Raw genomic sequence first — 27,881 nt, 5'->3', positions numbered from 1 at the left:
GATTGCCGGGAGAAATATCAATAACCTCAGATATGCAGATGACACCACCCTTATGGCAGAAAATGAAGAGGAACTAAAAAGCCTCTTGATGAAAGTGAAAGAGGAGAGTGAAAAAGTTGGCTTCAAGCTCAACATTCAGAAAACTAAGATCATGGCATCTGGTCCCATCACTTTATGGGAAATAAATGGGGAAACAGTGGAAACAGTGTCAGACTTTATTTTTTGGGGCTCCAAAATCACGGCAATTGGTGATTGCAGCCATCAAATTAAAAGACACTTACTCCTTGGAAGGAATGTTATGACCAACCTAGATAGCATATTCAAAAGCAGAGACATTACTTTGCCAACAAAGGTCCATCTAGTCAAGGTTATGGTTTTTCCAGTGGTCATGAATGGATGTGAGAGTTGGACTGTGAAGAAAGCTGAGCACCAAAGAGTTGATGCTTTTGAACTGTGGTGTTGGAGAAAACTCTTGAGAGTCCCTTGGACTGCAAGGAGATCCAACCAGACCATTCTAAAGGAGATCAGTCCTGGGTGTTCTTTGGAAGGAATGATGCTAAAGCTGAAACTCCAGTACTTTGGCCACCTCATGCAAAGAGTTGACTCATTGGGAAAGACTCTGAGGCTGGGAGGGATTGGGGGTAGGAGGAGAAGTGGACGACAGAGGATGAGATGGCTGGATGACATCACCAACTCAATGGACATGAGTTTGGGTGAACTGCGGGAGTTGGTGATGGACAGGGAGGCCTGGAATGCTGCAGTTCATGGGGTTGCAAAGAGTTGGACACGACTGAGTGACTGAACTGAACTGAACTGAATTGATGCGGAAAAGGCAAATAGCAAGAACTAGTTTTCTTCAATATAAAATCCAACACTTAAAAGGTCAGATATCTGCAGAAATTAATTTTAAAATTTAATATAAATGGAATTCTTGACATAAATTGTCTCACAGAGAAGGCAACAGAGATCAGCTTGCAGCCTAAATTTAATTGAATAGATTTCCTGGAGATATCATGCCTTGTCGTAGAGCCCCGTTCAAGTGGTCATACAAATTTTTCATCTAACGTAGAATTTGAGCTTCCTTGCATAGAGCACAAAAACCACTGCATTCCATAATTTTCTAATCTATTGATTTTTGGTTCCCATACATTGGAACATAAAATTGATCCTGGTGGCTCAGACGGTGAAGCGTCTATCTACAATGCAGGAGACCTGGGTTTGATCCCTGGGTCAGGAAGATTCGCTGGAGAAGGCAATGGCATCCCACTCCAGTACTCTTGCCTGGAAAATCTCATGGACAGAGGAGCCTGGTAGGCCGCAGTCCATGGGGTCGCAAAGAGTCGGACACGACTGAGAGACTTCACTTTCACTTTCATGCCATCAGTAATGACAATCTAAGAACACAGGAAAAAGTCTGAATAGCAATAAGGACATATTAGCAAATCATAGGAGAAGGCAATGGCACCCCACTCCAGTACTCTTGCCTGGAAAATCCCACGGACAGAGGAAACTGGTAGGCTGCAGTCCATGGGGTCGCTAGGAGTCGGACACGACTGAGTGACTTCACTTTCACTTTTCACTTTCATGCATTGGAGAAGGAAATGGCAACCCACTCCAGCGTTCTTGCCTGGAGAATCCCAGGGACGGGGGAGCCTGGTGGGCTGCAGTCTATGGGGTCGCACAGAGTCGGACACGACTGAAGCGACTTAGCAGCAGCAGCAAATCATAAGAATATTATTCCAAAAAATAATATTGGAAGGTTGTGAATCTCAACACCATTCCATGATATTAGAGAGATATTCATAAACATTTTACAGAGAAGTGAAAGAATGGCTTTATTTACAAAATATATAATACCAAAAGTAAGTAGAATTAAAGCTTCATTTAATGGGAAATAATTTTATGGGAAGAAAAGTTGTATCTTAAAGTTGAGCATATCCAGGGCCTTATTTTATTTTAGATAAATATAGGTAAGCAGATGTTCATTATTTCTATTTTGGTATATTAAAGTTTGAAAAATGATTCTGAAAAACAACTAAAAGCATATGATTTGCCATTTACCTTTGAGATATCCCACAGAATCAACTAAATATGACATCTGACCTTCACCACAGAAGCATCTTCTAACCCTGTGTAGTATAGACAGTGTACTCCAGGGTTCTGTTAAATGCTGCATTTTCACTATATGCTGATAATGGCACTGGAACAGGGAATACAAATGAATTGTTTCATATTTACCTTAAACATTAAATAAATGCAACAGAAATGATTTCAAGTCATCTCATTGACATACTATTTCCAGCAAATGAAAGGTCAGAGTGCTTTCTTTTTTAAATTTTCTGCAAAGAAATATAAGTTAGTACAGAAAAGGGGATTTAAAGTCCTCAAAACTCAGTTAATTTGTTTTTTTAGGATAGAATTGATAGTCATATCTAGGAATACAGTTTTTAATTCTGCTTTGTCAGCTGGCCAGCTATTCCAGATCCAGAGGGATGCTCCAAATCTGGCTTGAGTTATTTTACTATAATTTTAGAGAAACCAGTAGTGCCTCTTTTGTGGCATTTAAATGATATTGTTGTGTTCTACATTGCTGAGTGAGTACCTTTAAAATAGACTAGGAGGTTGACATATTCTTTTTGTGCAGTGTCACTAGGAAAGAGTTGAAATACTAGTTCGTAAATAAAAATATTTTTCTTATAACAAAACTAAAAATTACTCAATCACCTGTCTATGTATTCACAAATATTACCTTGGGGTGTTTTCTACATTCTCTTTAGTAGTTCTGTCTACAACCCATTGTTAAGCTTGCTATTATTTTTGTGATTTATGAACATTAAGACTTGGTTTTCTTTTCCCTCTAGGATTCCCTGCCCTGACTGGAACTGGAACAATCAATGTCATAGTGGATGACATCAATGACAATGTCCCCACTTTTGCCAGTAAAATGTATTTCACGACAATTCCTGAAGACGCACCAACTGGGACAGATGTTATATTGGTAAATGCCTCAGATATTGATGCTTCAACCAATGCGGTTATCAGGTCAGTGCCTTTTCCTTTGTAAATTTTTTTTTTCCAGTGTTACAGCTCCATTTTATTTAGAAGATAGCAGGAGAGAGAGAGAGAGAGAGAAAGAAAAGAGCGTACGCACGTGGGAGAGAGAGTCCCTGAGAAAGCGCTTTGGCTCCTCCTCTTATATGTTTTTTTCCTCCACCTGGGCCTGCCCTATGCAAATTGGGCTTAGCCAGGAGTGCTGTTTGTTCTGCCTGAGGTCTTCACTCTGGTCCTCGGACCTTCCTTTGACCTTCTTTGTCTTTTAGCCACCACCATTTTGGACTCCTTTTCCCTATTCTACCTACCTAACATTCCCCCCTCAAGAGATGGGAGGCCCAATTCTTTGGGAATAAGGGCATCGAGGTCTTTCTGGCTACTTCCTGCTGAATTGGGGTGGCGAGGGGTATTGGGCCTCCCCCTCTTGCTAGTCTCAATCCTCAGAGTCCTTATAGCAGTGTCCAAGGGTGTGTGATATTTTCCGTGGTCAGCTGTAGTTTTATATCTTTGTTGAACTGGCACTGCATGTTGTAGCTGGTTGACCTTGGCAGAGACAAAATAGGTTAGACAATTGACAGTACATGGAATAAGCATAAGCATCATCAATATAGTGTAACAAGGACTAGTAGGGTCATTGGTCAATTTTAAATTCACATTGCCAGGATGGCTCAAGTCCCTCCTTGTTCAGGGATCAGAAGATCTATCTCCTGTCTGTCTTAGAGTACAGTCTCTGTCAAGCTGTGTTGGCTCCTTAGAGTTATCCTGAGAAATCTTATCCCCAGAGACCAGATTTTGGGGATGTTCATTAGAATGACACTCATTGGTAGTTCTGAATAGGTATCTGAGATCTCCCAGGGGCTCACAGGTGTATGGAGTGTCCTCTTCTGTTTTCTTCCATGGTTTGACTCATGAGTAGTGAATCCAGGAGTCATGTCCTGGTACCTTGACTGCTGTGGGGGTAGAAAGTATTACAGGGTAGGGGCCCTTCCATGTGGGCTGGAGTTGAGCCTTTGGGGACCCATCTTTCCAGACTTTAATTAGGACTTGAGTTCCTGGAGCATATAGTGGTGACTCTTTAGAATCTTTTGGGTCCCAGTTCATACCCCACAAGCGTATATCCTGTTGGAATTGCCCAATGGCCATGGTATAAGACTGGAGGGTCTGAACCTCTGGATCTAGGAAGAGGTCATTGACATAAACAAAAGGTTTCCCATATAGCATCTCATAAGGACTAAGACCAACCTGTTCTTTAGGGGCAATGCAGGTGCGGAGGAGAGCTACTGGTAAAGCCTCCTTCCATCCCAGGGAGGTCTCCTGGGTTATCTTTTTTATCACTGATTTTAAAAACTGATTGGCTCTGTAAATTTTGATTACTTTTCTCATTAAACATTAGTCTTTGAATGAAATCATATAATGCTTCATTTCATTGGAAATGTCATATATTAACACCTAACCCTATTGAAAGTAAGTGAAAGTTTTAGTTGCTCAGTCATCTTCAACTCTTTGTGACCCCATGGACTGTAGCCCACCAGGCTCCTCTGTCCATGGAATTCTTCCAGCAAGAATACTGGAGTGAGTAGCCATTCTCTTCTCCAGGGGATCTTCTTGACCCAAGGATTGAACCCAGGTCTCCTACATTGCAGGCAGATTCTTTACTGTCTAAGCCACCAGGAATTATTGCTAAATAACTAACTGTGCCTAAAATGAGGGTTAAAACAATAATGATCTTATTGTTCTAAAATTGTATCTTATTAATTTTATTTATATTCTTATTGCATTTCATCCTTTGGTAATTTAGGAATTAGGACACAGCTCAGGGGGAGGAGATTTTCATGTTCCATGTGGTTGACTAGTATTACTTAGTGGTATTTGCCTGGTGACTGTCTGGAGGACCCAAGATGGCTTCACTCACATGCATGGTGCCTTGGCAGGGATGGCTGGAACATCAGGCTCCATTGAGCCGCTTCTCTGCTCTTGTGGTCTCAGGGCTTTTAAATGTGATTCTTCAGCAGAGTAGTTGGACTTCTTTATATGGTAGAAAACCCTCTGGGTTCCAAGGACCTCAGGTGAAAGCTGCTACCGTTCTTAAAAGCCAGGCCTTGAAGTGGCAGTGCATCGCTTCTGGAATACTTTGTTTGTCATTGCTGCCATGCCCAGCCCAGAGTCCCTGGGCTAAAACTCTTATATTTAAATGTGAAAACTCTTAAAATAACTATTGTCTCATACAGTCAAATATAATACAAATTGATGCTATTTTTATTTTGCAAAAATTATCATATTCACTCATAAATTAGTTCAGTTCAGTTTAGTCACTCAGTCATGTCCAACTCTTTGCAACCCCATGGACTGCAGCACGCCAGGCCTCCCTGTCCATCACCAACGCCTGGAGTTTACTCAAACTCATATCCACTGAGTCAGTGATGCCATCCAACCATCTCATCCTCTGTTGTCCCCTTCTCCTCCCACCTTCAATCTTTCCCAGCATCAGGGTCTTTTCAAATGAGTCAGTTCTTTGCATCAGGTGGCCAAAGTATTGGCGTTTCAGCTTTAGCACAACATATCAGAAGCTCCTAACCTTTTCTGTTTCTCATCTTGGCATTCTGCTTCCTTTTACTGATACTGTCTCACTTTCTTTGTCTTCTTGTCCTGATGGCTAACAGTCATCTTTTCTACCTCTGTATTCCTTTTCTGTGTATTCCTCCTACCAAGATCCTCATTCAGTCCATAATTATATCATGCCCAGATTAACGTAATAAAAATCAGCTTACTTTTCTGACTCTGATTTATAACCCTTCCAATCTATATACCATACTCTTCTGTATAAGGGCTTCCTATGTGCCACTAGTGTTGAAGAACTGCTTGCCAGTGCAGGAAATTTATAAGACTCGGGTTCGATCCCTGAGTCAGGAAGATCCCCTGGAGGAGGAAATGGCAACCCACTCCAGTGTTCTTGCCTGGAGAATCCCATAGAGAGAGGAGTCTGGTGGGCTATGGTCCATAGGGTCGCAGAGTCAGACCCGACTGAAGCAACTTAGCATGCATGCATCCTGTATAATTTTGAAGCCCTTACGACATCCCAGGTACTTTGTTAAGTTCTGAGGAGTTAAGCACTTCCATTCTCATAAGGAGAAATCTTTAATATAGAAGGTAATTTTGCTGTATTACAATTATAGTACCTTGTAACAAGCATAGTTTAAACACAACATGTGTGGAATCAATAGTCAGTGAAACCTGAGGAAATAAGTAGAAGCGATGATTTTTGGAAAGACAGAGGAATAGTTTATGAACAAATAAAGGATTAAAGACATTCTAAGCAAAGACAGAAACAGGCACAAAGGTAAAGCTATACAAAAACATAGCATCAGAAAAATAAAGCTATTCAGTATGGTTGGTGTGGGTTAGGAATGAGCCTTGAATACCATATGAGAAGATTCACATTGTTTTTTGCATCTAGTTGGAGAAACAACTGAAATGTTTTAAGGTGGCCAGTAACACGACTAGTTTACATTTTATGATAATTCCTCTCAACTCTGTACAAAGCAATTTGGATGAAGCAGAGTCAGTCAGTGAATGAAAGAACAATGGCAATAATATGAACCCCCTTGCTCTGTATTTCAGCTTTAACAGTGAAACTCCCCCATCCTCAAAAGCTTTGAACTTCCAGTTTGCCTAGGGCATAAGGCCTAGTTTGCATATTCCAGCCACTCCATGAATGACCCCAGCATCTCTCCAAGTTTATTCTGCACAAATCTTCAATGTATAGCCAAACATTCAGCCTCACTGGATCACTTTCTGCTTCTGGGAAAAGGATTTGTGCTTTCCCAAGCATTCTGGCTCTGTTCAAGTCCTTCTCTATCCTAGAGCAGGGTTCTCCAAACACAACCTGCAGGCCAAATTCCAGCCAGAGACTACTTTTGTAAACAAAGTGTTGCTGGAACATAGCCACGCCTGTTCATGTGTGTATTGTCTATGACTAATTTTGCATTACAAGGGCAAGCTGAATGCAGCAACAGAGATCTGATGGTGTAAAGAGCTGAAAATATTTACTTATATTACTAATATTTACTAAAATATTTACTAATTTAAAATAGCTACTGATCTTTTATAGCAAGTTGTTGACTCCTAGCCTAGAATACCTTCATTCTCCCTTTTCATTACTATTGTAAGATGTGTGTGTGTTCAGTCACCACCAACTCTTTGTGACCCGATGGGCTGTAGCCCGCCAGGCTCCTCTGTCCACGGGATTTCCCAGGCAAGAATACTGGAATGGGTTGCTATTTCCTACTCCAGGGCATCTTCTTTGACCCAGGGAGTCTCTTGCATCTCCTGCCCTGGCAGGCAGATTCATCACCACTGCACTACCTGAGGAAGCCCTATTGTAAGATGAGTAACTCTTTTAAGTGAGTAACCCCTTTAAATCTTAACCTAAATTTACTGTTCTCCAGGAAAGGCTTTTCTAGTCAAAAGCAATCTCTTTGTCTTCTGAATTCCTGAAACAATGCTTCTGAGCAGTTTCAGAGCACATAGCACTTAAATATATGGCCTGGTTTTGCATTTACTTTTTCATGTATCTTTCTTCTATCTAGGATATAAGCTTGAGTTCAGAAATTTTTTACCTACCTAATCCATGTTTCTATCTGTTAGTTCATCTTACCCAAATATAAGGGCTTCCCAGGTGGTGAGAATCTAAAGAACCCGCCTGCCAAAGCAGGAGACATAAGAAACGTGGGTTTGATTCCTGGATCAGGAAGATCCCCTGGAGGAGGAAATGGCAACCCTCTCCAGTATTCTTGCTTGGAGAATCCCCACGGACAGAGAGCCAGGTGGGCTCCAGTCCATAGGGTTGCCAAGAGTTGGACATGACTAAATTAACTTAGCATGCATGCATGCACCCAAATATAAAGATGGATTATAATAGATTAAAAATGATAGTTTATTGTAGCTAAGTGTGTATACTGTTATAAACATAAAGCTAAATTTTGAATTTGTGTCACATACTAATTACAATGCCAGGTGCTTTTCAAAAGAAATTACATTTGACACTCAAAAACTACCGAATGAAAGGAATACATACATGCATAATACTTTATAGATAGAGAAGATTTAGAAAGTTTAAGAAATTTTATGAATTTAAGTACTTGAGTGAGATCAAAATTCATGTCCAAGGGAATTATATTACAGAGTTCAGTTTCTAAACTATTACTAGATCATCATATTCTAGCAGCCCACAACACAGTTCCTTATGATCGTAGTAAATCTCAGGAAGAGGTTAAAAAAAAGATTCATAAAATCAAATGGGGATAATTCAGCTTTACAAATGCAACAATTGATTGAGATTTTAGATAATAATGATCTGTTTATACCAGTAATTTGAAACAGTAAATTTCTTGAGTCAGAAAATAAATGAAGATCTTTGTGGTTTGACATTGAACTCTGTGTGTGTGCTCATTCTCTTCAGTCGTGTCCAACTCTTTGAGACCTCGTATACCGTAGCCCGCCAGGTTTCTCTGTCCACGGGATTTCCCAGGCAGGAATACTGGAGTGGGTTCCCATTTCCTTCTCCAGGGGACCTTCCTGACCCAGGGATCAAAAATGTGTCTCTTACGTTTCCTGCATTGGCAGGCAGGTTCTTTAACACTAGTACCATACGATAAAGAACTAAATCATTGTAAACCAATCCTACATCAACACACTTTCACAAGAGTTGTTTTTGGGCTTAGCATGAGCTACAGCATTTTGTGTCTCCCCTAAAGGCTCCCAGGCTGTGTCTCATCTTCCTTCTACTGTAGGATAATGGGAAAAGTGCATGTTGAGGTCATAAAGACAGAAGTTCAAAGTCTTCATCTGCCATTTATAGACTTTATGCATCTTTGTGCAACTATATTAGCCTCCCTTAGACTCAAATTCCTTATCAAGTAAAAATCCAGTACAAAACCACACTATTAGGACGGTTCTGAGGCTTAAATGAGGAAATAAGTGAAATCCTTGTTGTCTGCTGAGTACATACTAAGAACACAATAAGATGCTACAAAACTAAAGAACAGCATGAAAGAATGAAAGTGTTAGTCATTCAGTAGCCTGCCAGGCTCCTCTGTTCGTGGGGATTCTCCAGGCAAGAATACTGGAATGGGTAGCCATTCCCTTCTCCAGGGCATCTTCCTGACCTAGGGATCAAACGTGGATCTCTTGTGTTGCAGGCGGATTCTTTACCATCTGAGCCATTAGAGAAGCATAGGTGTTTAGATTTTAGAAGGTAGCACAAGACTTGATCTAATAAAGTTCATAACCATACAGAAAACTAATTTGGATCAGAGAAACAGTACAGAGATTCATGAAAGATGAGAAGTGAACCAAAACTAAAAAAAAAAAAAAATTAAGTGGAGGAAACCCAGGCATATGATCTTGGCAGTCTGTTCATTTTATATTGTCACATATGCTTCTTTTCTCTCTCTGTCTTGTTTTTTTAACTTACAAGTATAAATTTGATTAAAACTGGTATTATAGATATTGTGAGATAGTAAAGGATATCTAATATTTAGGATGCACTTTTCATACATTTCAGAAACAAAGAAAGTCTAGAAAAAACTAACCACATGTTAACATGACAATTTAGTCTTTACTTTTTGAAAATAGTAAATATATTAGCTACTTTTAAACAGTCTTATGTGCAATAGCATAAAATAAAGACTAAAGACTTTACAGTTCAAAGTTCTTTTATGGATTATTGAGTTCAGCATGGGCCAGAACTCTCATCATTTGCCTTTCAACACATTGCTCAATCTAATATACCATGACGTTCTCATATGCAAGACATCCAAATCAAATTTGCATGCTTTTTGTATCCTTCTTATTTTTATATGTGAATGCTTAAGGGAACAAATATTTGATTGAACCCTGACCTTTGCTGTCATAAAAAAAAGCTTGTGGCACTATGAAGCACTTTTTCTCTCCCTATTAAGTTATCCCAAAATAAACTCACATATTTCTCATAACCCAGGTTTCTACAGACTTTCTCTAAAAGGTAAGACAATGTGATTATTTCATGACTCCTGAATTTCTAACTTCCAAACCTATGATATTTTTATTTTAATATCGGGAATAGGTATTGTCTACTGTGTAAGGGTGTTAATAATCAGTAATAGTACTTTTATGAGGAGTCACTTCTGGTCCAGGAAATACAGTCTTTGTTGTTTTTACTCCGGATCTTGCATGTGAAGTTGCCATAAGATGTTCGAATCTGAGTGATACAAAGTATTTTATCAATTTTGAAATCAGTTCTCAACCAAACTCCCTCTCTATGCTCCATCTATTTAGCTCTCATTTTACAGAACCTCTTTTGTTTAACAAAAAAAGAACACGTAGCTCCTTAACAGTTCCTGATGTCTCTCAAGAAGGATGAAGGTGCCAAAATGTTTGTTTTAAACAATGAACTTAATAGGAAGAATGTGCACTGGCTGCGATGTAAAGTTTTCCTGCTGTTTCTATTAGACACTTGCTGTTGCTATGTTTTTATGGACACAAAGCAAACTATAGAAACACCCGTTAGTTCCAATAAGGGCATTTGCTTGTTGGCATGAAGGAGAAGACTTGAAAGATATCCATTTCCTCATTTCCTCGCTACCCTCCAACAGAAAACATTCTGGACCACAGCCAACTTCTGAACCTTCAAGCTTAGCTACTTCTTTCCTAGCTGAGCTCTCAGAAATATACACAGATAGCCTTTTCTTTAGAAAGAAGAGAGAAGCTATTCTCAGTGGAAACTCCTGCCCACTAACCAATCTGGTTAGCATCAAAATATCCATGAAGGTGTCATACCACTCCTTACAACAGGAAAGCAAAGCAGTGTGGCCATATGAGGAATAGCAAATGAGAGAATTAGTAACTAGGAATGTCTCTGTATGAATAATCAGTTCTTGAGCTGTTCTGGATAGTCAGTTCAGTTCAGTTCAGTTCAGTTGCTCAGTCGTGTCTGACTCTCTGCAACCGCATGAACCGTAGCACGCCAGACCTCCCTGTCCATCACCAACTCCCGGAGTTCACTCAGACTCACATCCATCGAGTTGGTGATGCCATCCAGCCATCTCATCCTCTGTCGCTCCCTTCTCCTCCTGCCCCTAATCCCTCCCAGCATCAGAGTCTTTCCCAATAAGTCAACTCTTCACATGAGGTGGCCAAAGTATTGGAGTTTCAGCTTTAGCGTCAGTCCTTCCAAAGAACACCCAGGACTGATCTCCTTCAGAATGGACTGGTTGGATCTCCTTGCAGTCCAAGGGACTCTCAAGAGTCTTCTCCAACACCACAGTTCAAAAGCATCAATTCTTCAGCACTCAGCTTTCTTCATAGTCCAACTCTCAATATGTGTCATATACAGTGTTTGGTTTTTAGAGAACAAGACCTTCCACTGATCTTTTCTGGTATATTACAGCACACAGCAGATAGATACCTTTTAGATGTATTTAACAGATGTTCATCTGTGATCCTGGCCACTGACCACAATATTAGAGCAAGAGCCTGATTTATGCTTTCAGGCTGGTTTATTTAAAATATGATAGTCTTCTGAGTATATTCTAGGGACTTGCATGATTTAGGAAGCTCACAAACCTTGTGAAGACCTGCTTGAGGTCATAGGACATCTTGCCATAAAGACTGTTAATGTGATGTTCACATAAAATGTGAACTAGCATATTCTTTCATTGTTCTGTGATCTTACTTGTAATGTTTTCCCTGACTTTTCTGCCTTGCTCGTTAAAATTCTAGTAAATAGATGTTGCAGCATTAAAGCTGGAAGAAATATGCCCATGTCTGTTCTCTGTTTTAGTTATAGGATCATTGGTGGAAATTCTCAGTTCACCATCAACCCATCCACAGGACAAATCATCACCAGCGCATTGCTAGACAGGGAAACAAAAGAGAATTATACTTTAGTGGTTGTTGCCAGTGATGCTGGGTCCCCGGAACCTCTTTCCAGTTCTACCAGTGTGCTCGTCACGGTGACTGATGTCAACGACAACCCACCAAGATTTCAGCATCACCCATATGTCACACACATCCCGTCTCCTACTCTGCCAGGTAACCAAACCGCCTCTGATGTCTCACAGATAAATAAAAACTATGTATTGAGCACTTCCTATAATTACATTTCTATTTTTTCTACAGGTATATTTCTGATGTAGCCAAAGTTTGCAAATCCTCTAAAATTAAACTCTAGCTTAAAGCAATTGAAGGAACATTGACTCTTGCAAACTAATTTTTTCTTCTCAGACCAATTGTATTTAAGATTTCATAATTGCCACAGCTTTCCTAGTGCTATTTCTTAATTTTAATTGAATATTGGTGAATATGAAAATAGATTTCACTTTGTAGTCAAGTAGGTTTCTGTCCTGAGATGTAATTTGTGTGTGCCCTGATAGGAAGGACATTATCTATTTTTCATGCCATGTCCTTACATTATACCTGAAACATTATCTTGGAGGTACTAGGCTCTCAACTGTATTCATTCATACAAAATTAATATTTTATCCAATGCTTCATAAACAAATTTTCAAAAGGTTTATTGAAATAATCCTTCTAGTTAATTACTGCTATAAATATTTTTAACTTAGTTTTAATGGATGAAGTTTTTTCTATTAATATGTGTATGGAGCCAATAATGAACCATGTTCACATTAACAATATATATTTATCTTTCAAACCCTCTTTTAAGTTTAGTTTGGGTTTATTTGCTTCTTTGGGAAGAATGTCCTACTCTCCTAGGAACTACACAAATCATCTGCCATTGGTAATTTTTGAAATGGATTTTGAAATTGGAAAATAAATAAATGAAGTTATAATTAATTTAATTTTCTCTCCTTTAAGATATTTTTAATGAGAGGGGAAAAAAAAAAAAAAACAGATCCACAATTTCGCCTCTAGTGAATTTTGATCTTCTATTCACTTGAGAGAGTCTAGTTGCTACCAGTTGAAAGTATAAAATCCATAAATTTTTGTGCCAACTTTTTATTGAAAGAAAAAGCCAGTATCAAAGTCATGAATCCCTGGAGTGGGCCTTCAGCTGAAATGATGCTAGCAGGCATGGTTCTAGTTTCACCCAATGTGTAATGATGCAATATAACATCGCCTATACAAAGTGAGTAAGACTTAGGCATTTTCCCCCCTCATTAAACATACTGTAATTTAGCAGAATCACTGGCCTTCTTAAAATTAGACTACTTTTCACTTGTGTCACAAACTCTTCTGCAGGGCTAGGAGTACAGGTTTGGGAAAGTTTTCTGAATAAGTCTATCAAAAGCATATCCTTATGGCAGCTTTTCAGCGTTATCTCCTCTACAGTCTGTTCCTCTTTGGCCTTAATCCCAAGCATTAACTTTTGGAATCCAAATTGAGTCCATTCTTCAATTCTTATTTCTTACTACACTATAATTGTTCATATATATGTATTGTGTATACATAATACACAATTGTTGTAGTATAATTGTTGTAGTACACACACATGTATATAAACACACATTCATATGTATACTTTATCTCCATATAAGAATAGCTCACAGATTAAAAAACTTTTCCCATAGAACAGTGGGCACAAGGAATTGACAATTATTTTTTAAGCATATTATTTTTGTTTATATGACTACATAAAATGTAATTCAAAGTATTTTAAGACATAATAGAGCAATTATGTGTTTTTTCTGTTGGGCAAAAACATAGTTCTTAGCAGAACTCATGTATTATTGTGTTTGTTGGAAGTTATGTACAGATTTTTCTCCTAAGAACTATAATTTGGAATGACTATATTTGCTCTTCCCTGTGCTTCTCTCAAAGGTACACTGAAAAATATTAAATTCCATAGATTGTCTGGCTTTTAGGTAGATAATGGCAGGTCAGTCCCTGAAGACTACTGTTAAGTAGATTTGACTGGGGAAATTTTGAGACAATATAAGATATACTGTTCTCCTCTAGTAATTGTGAGAAAATAAAGTTGTATCAGGTAGCAATAGAGTGCTTTATATAGTTTTAGTATACTGTTTTAACTTACTATCAGACGTTTTATTGGGGTCCCATGTGATTTATAACTGCACACTCTCTCTTTTATAGGTTCCTTCGTCTTTGCAGTTACTGTCACGGATGCTGATATTGGACCAAATTCTGAACTCCATTATTCTCTTTCGGGTAGAAACTCTGAAAAATTTCACATTGACACACTGAGAGGAGCTATTATGGCAGCCGGAGCACTAAATGGCACTTCAGAAGTGACATTTTCTGTCTATGTAAAAGACGGTGGCTCAGTCCCCAAAACAGATTCTACCACAGTGACTGTTCGATTTGTGAACAAAGCAGATTTCCCTAAAGTCAAAGCCAAAGAACAGACTTTCATGTTTCCTGAAAACCAACCAGTAGGCACTCTGGTCACTACTGTAACAGGGTCTTCCTTGAGAGGAGAACCTTTGTCCTATTATATTGCAAGTGGCAATCTTGGCAACACACTCCAGATTGATCAGTTAACAGGACAGGTTTCCATAAGTCAGCCTCTAGATTTTGAAAAGATACAAAAATATGTTGTGTGGATAGAAGCCAGAGATGGAGGCTTTCCTCCTTTCTCCTCCTATGAGAAACTTGACATAACCGTGTTAGATGTCAATGATAATCCTCCTGTCTTTAAGGAAGATCCATTTGTATCTGAAATATTAGAAAACCTTTCTCCTCGAAAAATACTCACTGTTTCTGCAGTAGACAAGGACAGTGGGCCCAATGGACAGTTGGATTATGAAATCATTAATGGCAACAAAGAACACAGTTTCAGTATCAATCATGCCACTGGTGAAATTAGAAGCATTCGACCTTTGGACAGGGAAAAAATATCTCAGTATGTGCTTATTGTAAAGTCCTCAGACAGAGGCTCCCCTTCTCAGAGTACCTCAGTAAAAGTCATCATTAACATTTTAGATGAAAATGATAATGCCCCGAGGTTTTCGCAAATATTCAGTGCCCATGTTCCTGAAAATTCCCCATTAGGGTACACAGTTACACGTGTCACAACTTCTGATGAAGACATTGGTGTAAATGCAATTAGTAGATACTCTATAATGGACACAAGTCTTCCATTTATCATTAATCCCAGCACTGGGGATATTGTAATTAGTAGACCTTTAAATAGAGAAGACACAGACCGTTACAGAATCCGAGTTTCTGCACATGACTCTGGATGGACTGTAAGTACAGATGTCACAATATTTGTGACAGATGTCAATGACAATGCTCCAAGATTTAGCAGACCCTCCTATTATTTAGATTGCCCTGAACTTACTGAAATTGGCTCCAAAGTGACTCAGGTATCTGCGACAGACCCTGATGAGGGATCAAATGGACAAGTGTTTTATTTTATAAAATCTCAGTCAGAGTACTTCAGGATTAATGCCTCCACAGGAGAGATTTTCAATAAACAGGTCTTAAAATATCAAAATGTCAGTGGCTTCAGCAACGTGAACATCAACAGACATAGTTTTATAGTGACCTCTTCAGACCGAGGTAATCCTGCGTTACTTAGTGAGACAACAGTTACCATAAATACGGTGGACAGTAATGATAATGCACCACAATTTCTTAAAACTAAATATTTCACTCCAGTCACCAAACATGTGAAAGTTGGGACGAAGTTAATCAAAGTTACTGCAGTCGATGATAAAGATTTTGGCTTGAATTCTGAAGTGGAATATTTCATTTTGAATGAAAATCATTTGGGAAAATTTAAGTTAGACAATCACACAGGGTGGATTTCAGTAGCAGTTCCCCTGACATCTGACCTGAATCAAAACTTTTTGATCACCGTCACCGCAAAAGATAAGGGAAACCCTCCACTTTCATCCCAAGCAACTGTTCAAATAATTGTAACGGAGGAAAACTACCACACACCTGAATTCTCTCAAAGTCACATGAGTGCAACCATCCCTGAAAGCCATAGTGTTGGAGCCATTGTTAGAACTGTTTCTGCGAGAGATAGAGACACAGCTATGAATGGCTTAATTAGGTACAGTATTTCCTCAGGAAATGAAGAAGGCATCTTTGCAATCAACTCCTCCACAGGTGTATTAACACTCGCTAAAGCCCTTGATTATGAGCTCTGCCAGAAACATGAGATGACTGTTAGTGCTACAGACGGAGGATGGGTCTCAAGGACTGGTTACTGCAGTGTGACTGTAAATGTGATTGATGTGAATGATAATTCTCCAGTATTTCTCCCTGATGAATATTTCCCCACTGTTTTGGAAAATGCCCCCAGTGGGACAACAGTTATCCACCTAAATGCAACAGATGCTGACTCTGGCACCAATGCTGTGATCGCCTACACTATACAGTCATCTGATAGTGACCTCTTTGTCATTGACCCCAACACTGGAGTCGTCACCACTCAAGGCTTCTTGGATTTTGAAACCAAGCAGAGCTACCACCTTACTGTGAAAGCTTTCAATGTCCCCGATGAGGAGAGGTGCAGTTTTGCCACTGTTAATATCCAATTAAAAGGGACAAATGAATACGTGCCTCGTTTTGTTTCCAAACTTTACTACTTTGAAATCTCAGAAGCAGCTCCTACAGGTACTATTGTTGGAGAAGTATTTGCCAGTGACCGTGACTTGGGCAGTGATGGGGAGGTTCATTATTTGATTTTTGGTAACAGTAGAAAGAAGGGTTTCCAGATCAACAAGAAGACGGGACAGATTTATGTGTCTGGACTTCTTGATAGAGAAAAAGAAGAAAGGGTATCTTTGAAGGTACTGGCCAAGAATTTTGGCAGCATTCGGGGTGCAGACATAGATGAGGTCACTGTGAATGTCACTGTGCTTGATGCCAATGACCCCCCCGTTTTTAGTCTAAACATCTACAGCGTTCAGATCAGTGAAGGGGTGCCCACGGGGACTCACGTGACCTTTGTCAGTGCCTTCGACTCAGACTCTGTTCCCAGCTGGAGTAGGTTTTCTTACTTCATTGGATCAGGGAATGAAAATGGTGCCTTTTCCATTAATCCACAGACAGGACAGATCACCGTTACTGCAGAGTTAGATCGAGAAACCCTACCTATCTATAATCTCACTGTTTTGGCTGTGGATTCTGGGACCCCCTCCGCTACTGGAAGTGCCTCCTTATTAGTCATCCTGGAAGATATAAACGATAACGGGCCTATGTTGACCATCAGCGAGGGGGAAGTGATGGAAAACAAACGCCCAGGAACTCTGGTGATGACCCTTCAGTCCACCGATCCCGATCTCCCTCCCAATCAAGGCCCCTTTACCTACTATCTGCTGAGCACAGGTCCTGCCACCAATTATTTCAGTCTGAACACTGCGGGAGTTCTGAGCACCACCCGAGAGATCGACAGAGAGCAGATCTCCGACTTCTATCTGTCCGTGGTTACCAGGGATTCTGGCGTGCCTCAGATGTCTTCCACGGGGACCGTGCATATCACAGTCATAGACCAAAATGACAACCCATCGCAGTCTCGGACGGTGGAGATATTTGTTAATTATTATGGTAACTTGTTTCCTGGTGGGGTTTTAGGCTCCGTGAAGCCACAGGATCCCGATGTGTTAGACACCTTCCACTGCTCCCTGACCTCGGGAGTGACCAGCCTCTTCAGTATTCCAAGGGGCACCTGTGATCTGAGCTCCCAGCCGAGGTCCACAGATGGCACGTTTGATCTGACTGTCCTTAGTAACGATGGCGTCCACAGCACAGTCACCAGCAACATCCGAGTTTTCTTCACGGGATTTTCCAACGCGACAGTGGATAACAGCATCCTACTGCGTCTTGGTGTACCGACTGTGAAGGACTTCTTGACCAACCACTACCTTCATTTCTTGCGCATTGCCAGTTCACAGCTGACGGGCCTCGGGACCGCTGTGCAACTGTATGGGGCTTATGAAGGGCACAACAGAACGTTTCTTTTGGCAGCTGTGAAGCGAAACCACAATCAGTATGTGAATCCCAGTGGTGTAGCCACTTTCTTTGAAAGCATCAAGGAGATCCTCCTGAGGCAGAGCGGAGTGAAGGTGGAGTCTGTGGATCACGACTCCTGTGCTCCTGGCCCATGTCAGAACGGAGGGAGCTGTGTCAGGAGGCTAGCCGTGAGCACTGAATTGAAGAGCCATGAGAGCCTTCCAGTCATCATCGTGGCAAACGAACCTCTGCAGCCTTTCTTATGCAAGTGTCTGCCGGGCTATACAGGCAGCTGGTGTGAAATTGACATAGATGAATGCCTTCCATCCCCTTGCCACAATGGTGGGACCTGTCACAATTTAGTGGGAGGGTTTTCGTGCAGCTGCCCGGATGGCTTCACCGGCCGGGCCTGTGAGCGAGACATCAACGAGTGCCTGCCTAGTCCCTGCAAGAACGGTGCCATTTGCCAGAACTTTCCAGGAGGCTTCAACTGTGTTTGCAAAACTGGATACACAGGTATGATGGTGTTCTTTTTTTGCCCACCCAAGATTCTAGTCATATCAAGTATAATAGAAAGCTATGAACTTTGTCATCTTCAAATGGCTTTCTGTAAAGAATAGGCAGAATCATAGCAAATGCTTTAAGCGATTACTGTTGGCCAGACACTGTTCTAGGAACTTTATCTGTATTAATTTCACTTCTCAGGAGAAACCTGACAAGTGGTAGGCATAATGATTTTACAAGCTTTAAGAAAAGAAAACTTTTCTTAAGAAAAGTAGAGAGAAATTGAGTTGATTGTCTAAGGTGATTCGGTTGATTTGTTGTAGAGTCGGGATGTGAGCTTATGCAGTTCATTCGGAGTTTAAATTCTCAGTCCAGCTACTGAGTGTCTTGTACAAGAGCAAAAACAGCATCTTATCTTCAAAAAAGTGTTCTAAAGTTAAAGGACATGGTGTATTTAAGGTATAAAATCTGGACTATTTTGTGTTCTAAAGAACTGTAATTGTTGTAAATTATTTTATCATCATCAATTTTATGATTTTCACCATAATTATCACTATGATTATTGAAATTTGACCCACACTGTGAAGAGATGAAGCAACAGTTGTAATTTAGATTGAGATCTAAATGCCTTGTTATTTCTAATAGTCGGGTAGAAAGTATCATTGGCTGATTTCTCAGGTTAGTGAGAGCAAAACTGAGTCACAATATACCATGATATTTTGGGAGCAGAATTAAATATATAGAGAAATTATTTGACTACTGTTTGTCATTCTAATAGAACATGATATATGCTTATAAATAGATCTTTGTTTCTAGCCCTACTTATCTATCTATCCATCATCTATTTATTAACTGATCTGTGGTTAGTGTACCTTCAAATGTGTATACATTTATGCTGTAGATAAGTTTGAGGAGAGACAATTTCTTTTCTATAATTTGTACACTATACCTTTTTAGTACATACATGTTACATTGGGTTGCCCTGTGGTGTTTATTAACTCAGTGTAAAGTACAGTAAAATAGGTAAAACCAGGATATATTTTTTAAATTTTTGTAAGTATATTGTAGAATACTATTTTAAAAGAAGTTTTTAAGATAATTGTATTTGTATATAATATTTTTAAATGAAGCCTATCGTGTGTATCCTTCATGGTTTTATATTTGGAGAACTGAATCACTTGATGATTATTTACAGCAAGTTTGAATAAGCCAAAGCAGATCATATAAGCTTTATCTTTTGACAAAATAATGTCCTTAAAATATAAATGAAGAAAAGGGGCAGCAAACATATGTATGGAAAGAATCAGGGGATTTGACAAAACTTGATTTATCTATAGCTTTTGGGAAGTCCCCTAATCTTGCTCGCTTTCAACTCCCCCATATATAAAATGAGAATAGTCATAGTTACTTATCTTTTAGGGTTGTTGTAATGAGTACAAATAATATTTGTAAAATATCTAGCACAGATTCCAACTTTCAATAAATAGCAATGCTAATTAGTAGCTTTAGTAGTAGTGTTAATATAATGGTTGATACAGAGGTATGCTATAGAATTTCTGTAAAGGCAAGCCTCAGAGGCAGAAGGTAGGCATAAGACTTACCAGAGTTGTACTCTTACAGTTATGAATTACAGGGTTACATACATGTTATGAGTTCAGGATTTCCAGAAAACCTTTCTCAGTCTATCATCCACCTCTCCCACCCCCAGCCTCTCCAAATGACTTCCTCTATTGTGAATTCAACAATAAAGATTATTTATTAGTTCCATTTTAGTATGATACACTATTTCACACCTAGAGTGAGTTTACACTTAATCCTAGAATGAAGAAAGGGTAACTGCATTAGGTAATACATGGGGAGATGGAAAATGACGTGAGTGTGAGCGAGACACATATGCTAATCTCAGCAGAAATGTTGCTTAAGGCATGGGGCATAGAACTAGCCTTTTCGCTTTACTCCTCTCTAGTTTGTTTCTTTATTTGTTTCATTATATTTAAACATACACTGCATCCTTTTCTAAATGTAGTTGTTGAAACTTCTAAGCATACCCGGCCTTCATTATGAAATATTAATAGCATTTATCAAATGGCTAATTGCAATACTGCTTAAAGTTCCTTGCATCACAGACATTATTATTCATTTAGTTATTTAGTTCTTACAAATCTATTAAATGAATATTCTTATCCTTCTGATTGAAAGACAACAAATTAGATCTTAGAGAGAATACAGGTAAATGACTTGCCTCCAGCACGGCTCAAGAAAGTGAGCTGAGTTTTGATGATAAGCTTTACTCCAGATCCTCTGCTCTTTAAACGCCTGTCATACCTCATCATACTTTGATCTGCACTTGCTAGAGAATATTATGGTGAGCCTGTGATGTGAGCCTTCTTAGAATTTTTTGTCCTTTATTCTACTTAAACTGCACAGCATCTCTCTGAGACATGCATTAGAAGCTTCAAACTGGCTAAGTATGGAAGTCAGGAAAATTCACCAGTAACCTCAGCCATAAAGACATCGCAAGTATTTCCAGAAAGCACTCCTGGTCACCTTTGCAGGGCTGTAGTGGGTGATTCCCAGAACAGTGACTGCTTTCTTTTTACCCTTCAGATTATCATTCAACTCTCACCCACTGGCACAAACTGAACCTCAGTCCTGCTGGAAGGGAGTCTGGAAAGATGATAGTTTTCTAACTTCCAGCCCCGACAGTATGGAAAGATACAAGTGAATCTGAGTGTCAACAGATAATGTCTGACATAGAAAGATCTTATTATTGCCCCTACTTTACACTGTAGGAAGCTGAACCTATGCTCTGGTGACTCTAGGGACGGAGCTGCCAAAGCTGGATCACAACCATCATAACCTTTTTTTGTAAGGAAGTCATTTGAAGTAATGTATTAATTTTACATACTGTCCCTCCTCATAGCTCACTTCAGTTTCCATTTGCATAACTGTGGATAATCCAGTTGATCAGGGGTGATATAAATAAGCATGCGGTTGAACACTTCATGTAAATCTTGTATTTTTTATTTAATATAATTCTTTGTTTCCAAATTCTATATATATAGGCCATCCAGCAAAACAGGCAGTTAAGTAAAGTCTGATAGTTTTATTTCTTTGTTTTGTTATGCATTTCTTTGTACTATTTTGATATACAAACAGTATATCAAAAATCATGGTGACAAATTGTTAATCCACACACTAAATTAGAAATGCATTGTTTAAATGTATTAATACATATTTATAATACATATTTAATGTTGTTTGGAGAGGTAATCCCTCAAATATCATTTTGAGTTCCTTTTCTTCCAGCTAGTCTTTACCAGGTAACCTGACTTAGAAATGTAGAGCTAATGCACTAAAATGTCTTAAAGAACCAATCAAAGCTAATAAGCCGTAAGACACAATTCATACTGAAGCACAAGTGTACCTCACAGAATGAATTTTTAAATATTCATTCTGGTTAAATTTTACTTCTGTTAACATTAAGTACTATAGTGAAGCCGTCTTCAAAGTCTGTATGTATTCAGATATTTTTTGGATCATCAGAATTCTTTCAAAGCACCTATATTTTCCTACTCTATTTTTGTGGACTTTCACTACAATTTTTTCAGTGATTCTTAAAGTCTGTGGTATTACAAATTGGAGCTGTGAGAGTTTATGAACTTCCTGCTTATAAGAATTCCCAGCCACTGCCCCATCTCTGTCTTAAACACACACACACACACACCTGAATATTTCATGTGAAGTTAGAAATTGTGCTAAAGATTAGAAAAGTAAATGTTTATGAATTGAGGGAAGCTGAGAGACTTACCCTAAGCATCCCTCACAGGGAATGGTTAAATGTTAGCTCAACAGGGAATTTTTGTGTAGAACATCCTGTAAAGATGCAAGTATAAAAATGAAAATTGTGGAATGATTACAACAAAAAGATAAGAAGAGATATAGTTATTATTCCTATTGCCATAATATTCCTGATATATTTATTTTTTTATTTTTAGGTTTGTGATGATAGGGTCACATCATATACATGGAATAAGAATACTTTTATTTAATGAATTTAGAGAACTTTAGAGAAAACAAATTTATTTGTATACCTTGTTTCTCAGATCAGTTTTTCTTTGTTACTAGAAAAAGAACCAAAAAGAAACTGAAAAAAGAAATAGTGAGACTTCATCTTCCATTACAATCACTTCATTTCATTGTTAAGAGCATTTTCTTATAATTTAATTTTATATCACTCAATGGGGCTTTGATTAGCTAGACATAGAGTATGTTAGACAAGATGAATACATTATAGCATAGTATAGAACATCTGAAAAATTAAGGTCTAGATTTTCACAAAGCTTAATAGTATAAGAAATTGAATCAACTATCAATATGCCCCAGTAAATCAAAAGAAAATATCTTTCATTTTATTTATGCCTCAGAAGTTCAGGGAATCCTGGAGGAAAACATCAGTCTAACTACAAACCTAGTATTTCATTTCCTGTACAAATGAAAGTTTCTTGTGTTTACTAGAACACTAATTAGAAAGTACAATTATAGCCAGTAGCCACATAGCATTTGTCTTCCTGCTCCCAGGTTTTCTGTTTTCAGCACACCCTGCGTTCAATCCTTCATAGTAATGAATGACATTAGAGAAGGCAGCATGGATATGGAACTTATTTCCAAATCTGGGTCTCTCTTAACAGAATTAGTTCAGAGCCCCTTTACCCTTTCCTCTTCACTTTCACACATCTGGATGCATTTTAGGTGTGTATTTGGAGTAATTCCAGGAGTGTATTCCCAGAGGGGGAGGTTTTTCTATGCTCTCTAGTAAGTCCTGATATTTCAGGGGAGGATGAGATTTGTCCATTCATCACTTTTATGTCACTTGACAGTATAAAAAGGAATTTTTTTCCAGGCCTGTAAAGTTATTTACAGGTCGCGCATAGTAATTTTACCAAGAAACTTGGCAAACATTTGCTTTCACGAAAATGGGAGTTGTAACTAAGAGTCATTCTTTCAGAAATCACAGCAGTCATATTTTAACGTTGTCAATGATCATGTGACCTGGAAACCAAAGAGTATAAACAAACTTTACTGGATAGACATGAAATGAAAATTTCTCTGAAATGCAGAAGAGTTGTTCATAGAAGATTGGTAAAGAGCTCAGTTCTTATTTTGATTTTGTTTCCAAGAGTGGAATTACACAATTTACCTCAAATGATACATTAACTCTATTAAAACATTAATAACAGGGTCTATTAGTCTAGAAACTTCTAATTTCTATGGAAAGTCAATTTGTATTAGTAAACATCATAGATATTATGTGTATCATTATATAATTATTTGTAGTCACATCTAGATCATATTTGTATATATTTTAAAATATAAAGGAAAACAGTTTTTTTTTTTCCTTTTTGCCTTTAGTGCTAGCAACCCTTATTTAAGCATAATATTTTGCTTTGTTTCCACATGAAAAACCATAATGCTAATTGATCAAGAAATTTAGATGAGCTCTTTTCATAGTGCCTTTCATAATAATAGGAAACATTTACATCTCATGCAAAAAAACAACTACTTTCTACCAAAATAATAAAAAAGCTTATAAGCATAAACATTCAGAATAAATAGCATGTATATATTATGGAATTATATTTGTTAAGAAAATAGTCAGTTTAAATAAAAATGGACTTGTTAGTTCCACATGGTTTTCCTTCTTCTCTGTCTATAAATACAAGAGACGGAAAAATATTATTTGTGGTATCTGTTAATAACATATGGTCTTCCCTGGTGGCTCAGTGGTAAAATTCCTAAATGCCAATGCAGGAGACTTGAGTCTCCTGGTTTGATTCCTGGGTCAGTAAAATCCCCTGGAGGAGGAAATGGCAACACACTCCAGTGTTCTTTCCTGGGAAATCTCATAGACAGAGGAGTCTAGCGGGCTATAGTCGATGGGAGTCACAAGAGAGTCAGACATGATTTAGCGACTAAACATCTAACATACATGACCTAAGCTATTAAATTGAAGCCTACACAAACTATGGGATATCAGAAATCATAGCTCCATTGGGTGGCTCAATTTAACAAGTTAGAATAAATTTAGGTCAACTTTCTCTAAGTGTTAGTCACTCAGTCGTGCCCAACTCTTTTGTGACCCCATGAACTGTAGCCCTACCAGGGTCCTTTGTCCATGGGATTTCCCAGGCAAGAATACTGGAGTGGGTTGCCATTTCCTCCTCCAGGGGATCTTCCTGACCCAGGGATTGAACCTGGTCTCCTGCAGGAGATCCTGCATTGGCAGGCAGGTTCTTTACCATTGAGCCACTTGGGAAGCCCTAAACTTTCTCTAATGTAACATTAAAATATGCTATTGGAACAAGTGAAACTTGAATACATATCCTTGTGGAAAAGATCATAGATGATCACATATTCGATTTATGTTCAACATTTCATCACACCTTCTGCCCCAGAACATGAAGACACATGCTAACTTTCTCCTGTAAGTTTAAACTGTAATCTTGATAAGTTTGAATATACCTTTGCCTCCTATTATGCGTTCATTTTCATCTTTAGCAATTCCTCTTCTCCATGTGCTAGGAGCTTACATGTCCTGAAGCTATCTATAATAAATAATGAATATCAACACCGTTAATTGATGAATATCAAAGCAATGAGATCAGTTTATTCCTCTAAACAGCTGCTCTGACAGTTAACATATCTTAATAGAAAAAGACTCCTTGAGTTCAAGAGACATAAATGCCTCTCTTTGTGCAAGCCCCATCAGCATATTTCAAGCCTCAAGGCAATGGCAAATATTGTTAATTGACTTGCAGCACTAAGTTAATGATGCAAGATTTTGTTTCACAGTGCACAACACAGCAGATTTTTTGTACAAGAAGCATGTTAGAGTAATTCAAACTGCAGCATTCTCTGATACTCATTATGCCATCAACACTAACATTTAAGTAGGTAAATGTGTGCAGAACAATACAGAATTTGTTGCTAACTTTGAATTGGGTAATAGAGCATAAACTTTCCAAGCCCTTGAATAATGCATTTAAAGGCTTTATGTTGATTCAAAGTAAAATTAGGACCTCTCTCCGTCACATAAACAAAAAAAGTTTTTTTAATAATAACTTAAATTGCAACATTGAGTTTCAAACTGTATCTTTAAATGTAGTATGGCAAGCTCTTTGATAATAATTGTAAAATAAAAATATTACTCATTAAATAGAGTACTCAAACTGGATTTTAATGGTAAATAATTTACCATTATTTTGGTAAATACATACTCTAACACCATGCTCTAATACCAACAAATAAGGCTATTTTACCCAAACTCAACATTAAATTCATTTGTACAACCCGTAGAAAAGTTATTTCTTAAATTTTTGACGAATAAGAAAATAAAACTCTGGCTTAAAGTAAACTGTCAAATAAAAGACTGAATTTTTTTTCTCCAGCCAGTGTGTATTTATATTGTTTACTTAAAGAATCAAATTCTACTGATAGTTTAGTTTAGCTTTTAAAAGATCCATTCTCAAACTAGCATTTTCTGTTTGTATCTGCTTCTATTTAGGTAGTCACTGTATGTTTTAATACATGAGTAAGTCTTTATTTTGAGGTTTCTTTCCACATCTCACTTTGGACTAACAGAAATAATTTATAGTTTGAATTAAACTCAGATGTCTTTGTTAAAATCTTATTTTGTAAAGGGTAAATAAGAGAACTAATTTATATAATTTTTAAAAATTTCTTTGGTTATTTTTTTTTTAAACCAAAATTTAAGGTGGTCTTTTCCAACAGGATTCAAACAAGTTGAGATTTGTAGGATCAATGATTGGGTTTTAATACTCATACATTTTTCTTGGAGAGAACATATGTCAAAATATTTGAGTAAGTGAACATGGCTATCCACCCTAAAGTGATTAGCCTTTGTTCCCCATTTCCAGTCTTCAAGAAGTAAAGTTTGTGATTTTTGTAACCTACATATATCTGTTTACAATATGAATGTTTACTAACCGTACCTACAAAGAATATTAATCTATAGCTTTATTACTTGCTACTTTTAACACAGCTCTAAAATAAAGTTTCCAAAAAAAAGAAAGGAAAAGAATAAAAATTCTTAATGAGTGTCATAGCATATGTGAGAAAAAAAAAATGGATGGAGTGGGATGTGACTTTCTTAATACTAACTAGATAATGAATAGTATAGTCAGTAGATCTTATTTTATTTTCTATTGAGTGACACAGATACTGTATTAGGGGAAAAAATACACTTCTCTAGAACAATCTGTGACAAATCCACTTAGAAAACACTAGAGAAAAGGGTTCTCCCATGACAGAGCAGCTCTCTGATGAGATAGTTTGTATGAGTTTAGAATAAATTTGTCCTCCCTGTTTTTCCAGTATGACCCATTACAAAAATACTTAACACTTCATTTCTGTGCTTCTAGATTGGTAACTTGTTTATTTTTCATTATTTCCCCTTAAAATAGGAAGGTATTCTGAAATTGTACTGTTTTGTCTTGCAAGATGTGGTTCCCAAATTTATTTATAAAGGAAAAATGTTGTTTATGACACTATGATATGGAGAATTATGTTCAGTTAGCAGTGTCATCAAACCTGACTCCCTTAAAATTTCAAACCAGACCAAGTGTGGCTACATAATCAAGACACAATATCAGAACTAAATTAAATAAAAACTTTGTGTTCCAAGCATATTTATTAATTTATTATGATGAAATAGATTATGCACAACATTGTCTAGTTGTGTAGATAAAACTACGTGCTTTCATGAGACATTTAACAAAGGCATTAGTGCAGTCATGCTGGGAAGTAGGAAATAGCTTTTCAGAAATAAACTCTCCCTCCTACCAATGAATGGAAATTAAGAACTCTAAGAAATATTTAATTTCTTGGGAAATTAAGAAACATCTGATTTCATTTCTTAAGATTGGAAAACTAAAAACTACTCTAACAAATATGATATTATAATAATCTACAGTTACAGAGTAGTGGTATTATAATAAATTTATATTTGCATAAAAAACCCATACACCATCACAAGAATAACAAAACACAGATGGGACTAGCCTTATACCTTAAATTTTGCCTACTAAGTGATTAATTATTTGATCATAGCTGTCTGAAACCTAGATTTCGGAGCAGACCTACAATGGTCGATATCATAGTTTTATAATTTTTTAGGCAAGGGATTACCCTCCAAAAACCTCTTCTCCTCCACCTGTGAAATACAAATGTTTCCTATTTTACGGATCAATTTTCCCCACTAAAATGGAGATACCGTGGAAAGACATTGTCTACTTTTTGACTGTTACACCTTCATCTTTTAGCATGCCTGGCCCATAATAGACATTCAGTCAATATTAACTGATTCAGTGAACAAAACAATG

At 37.9% G+C, this 27,881-nt stretch overlaps 1 protein-coding gene across 1 annotated transcript in view; it reads left to right on the top strand.

Annotated features, from left to right (window-relative positions):
* The window catches only part of FAT4 (FAT atypical cadherin 4), a 186,797-nt gene that overhangs the window by 124,726 nt on the left and 34,190 nt on the right, over positions 1 to 27,881 (top strand). The window contains exons 8-10 of the mRNA XM_010860260.1: positions 2,862 to 3,042; positions 11,870 to 12,120; positions 14,143 to 18,492. Of these exons, the coding sequence (XP_010858562.1) occupies positions 2,862 to 3,042; positions 11,870 to 12,120; positions 14,143 to 18,492 (4,782 nt within the window). The remainder of the gene's footprint in view (positions 1 to 2,861; positions 3,043 to 11,869; positions 12,121 to 14,142; positions 18,493 to 27,881) is intronic.

The sequence above is a fragment of the Bison bison genome, unplaced genomic scaffold, assembly GCF_000754665.1.
Source record: "Bison bison bison isolate TAMUID 2011002044 unplaced genomic scaffold, Bison_UMD1.0 scf7180017864465, whole genome shotgun sequence".
NCBI classification, from domain to species: Eukaryota; Metazoa; Chordata; class Mammalia; order Artiodactyla; family Bovidae; genus Bison; species Bison bison.
This window is presented reverse-complemented; position numbering and strand designations above follow the sequence as displayed.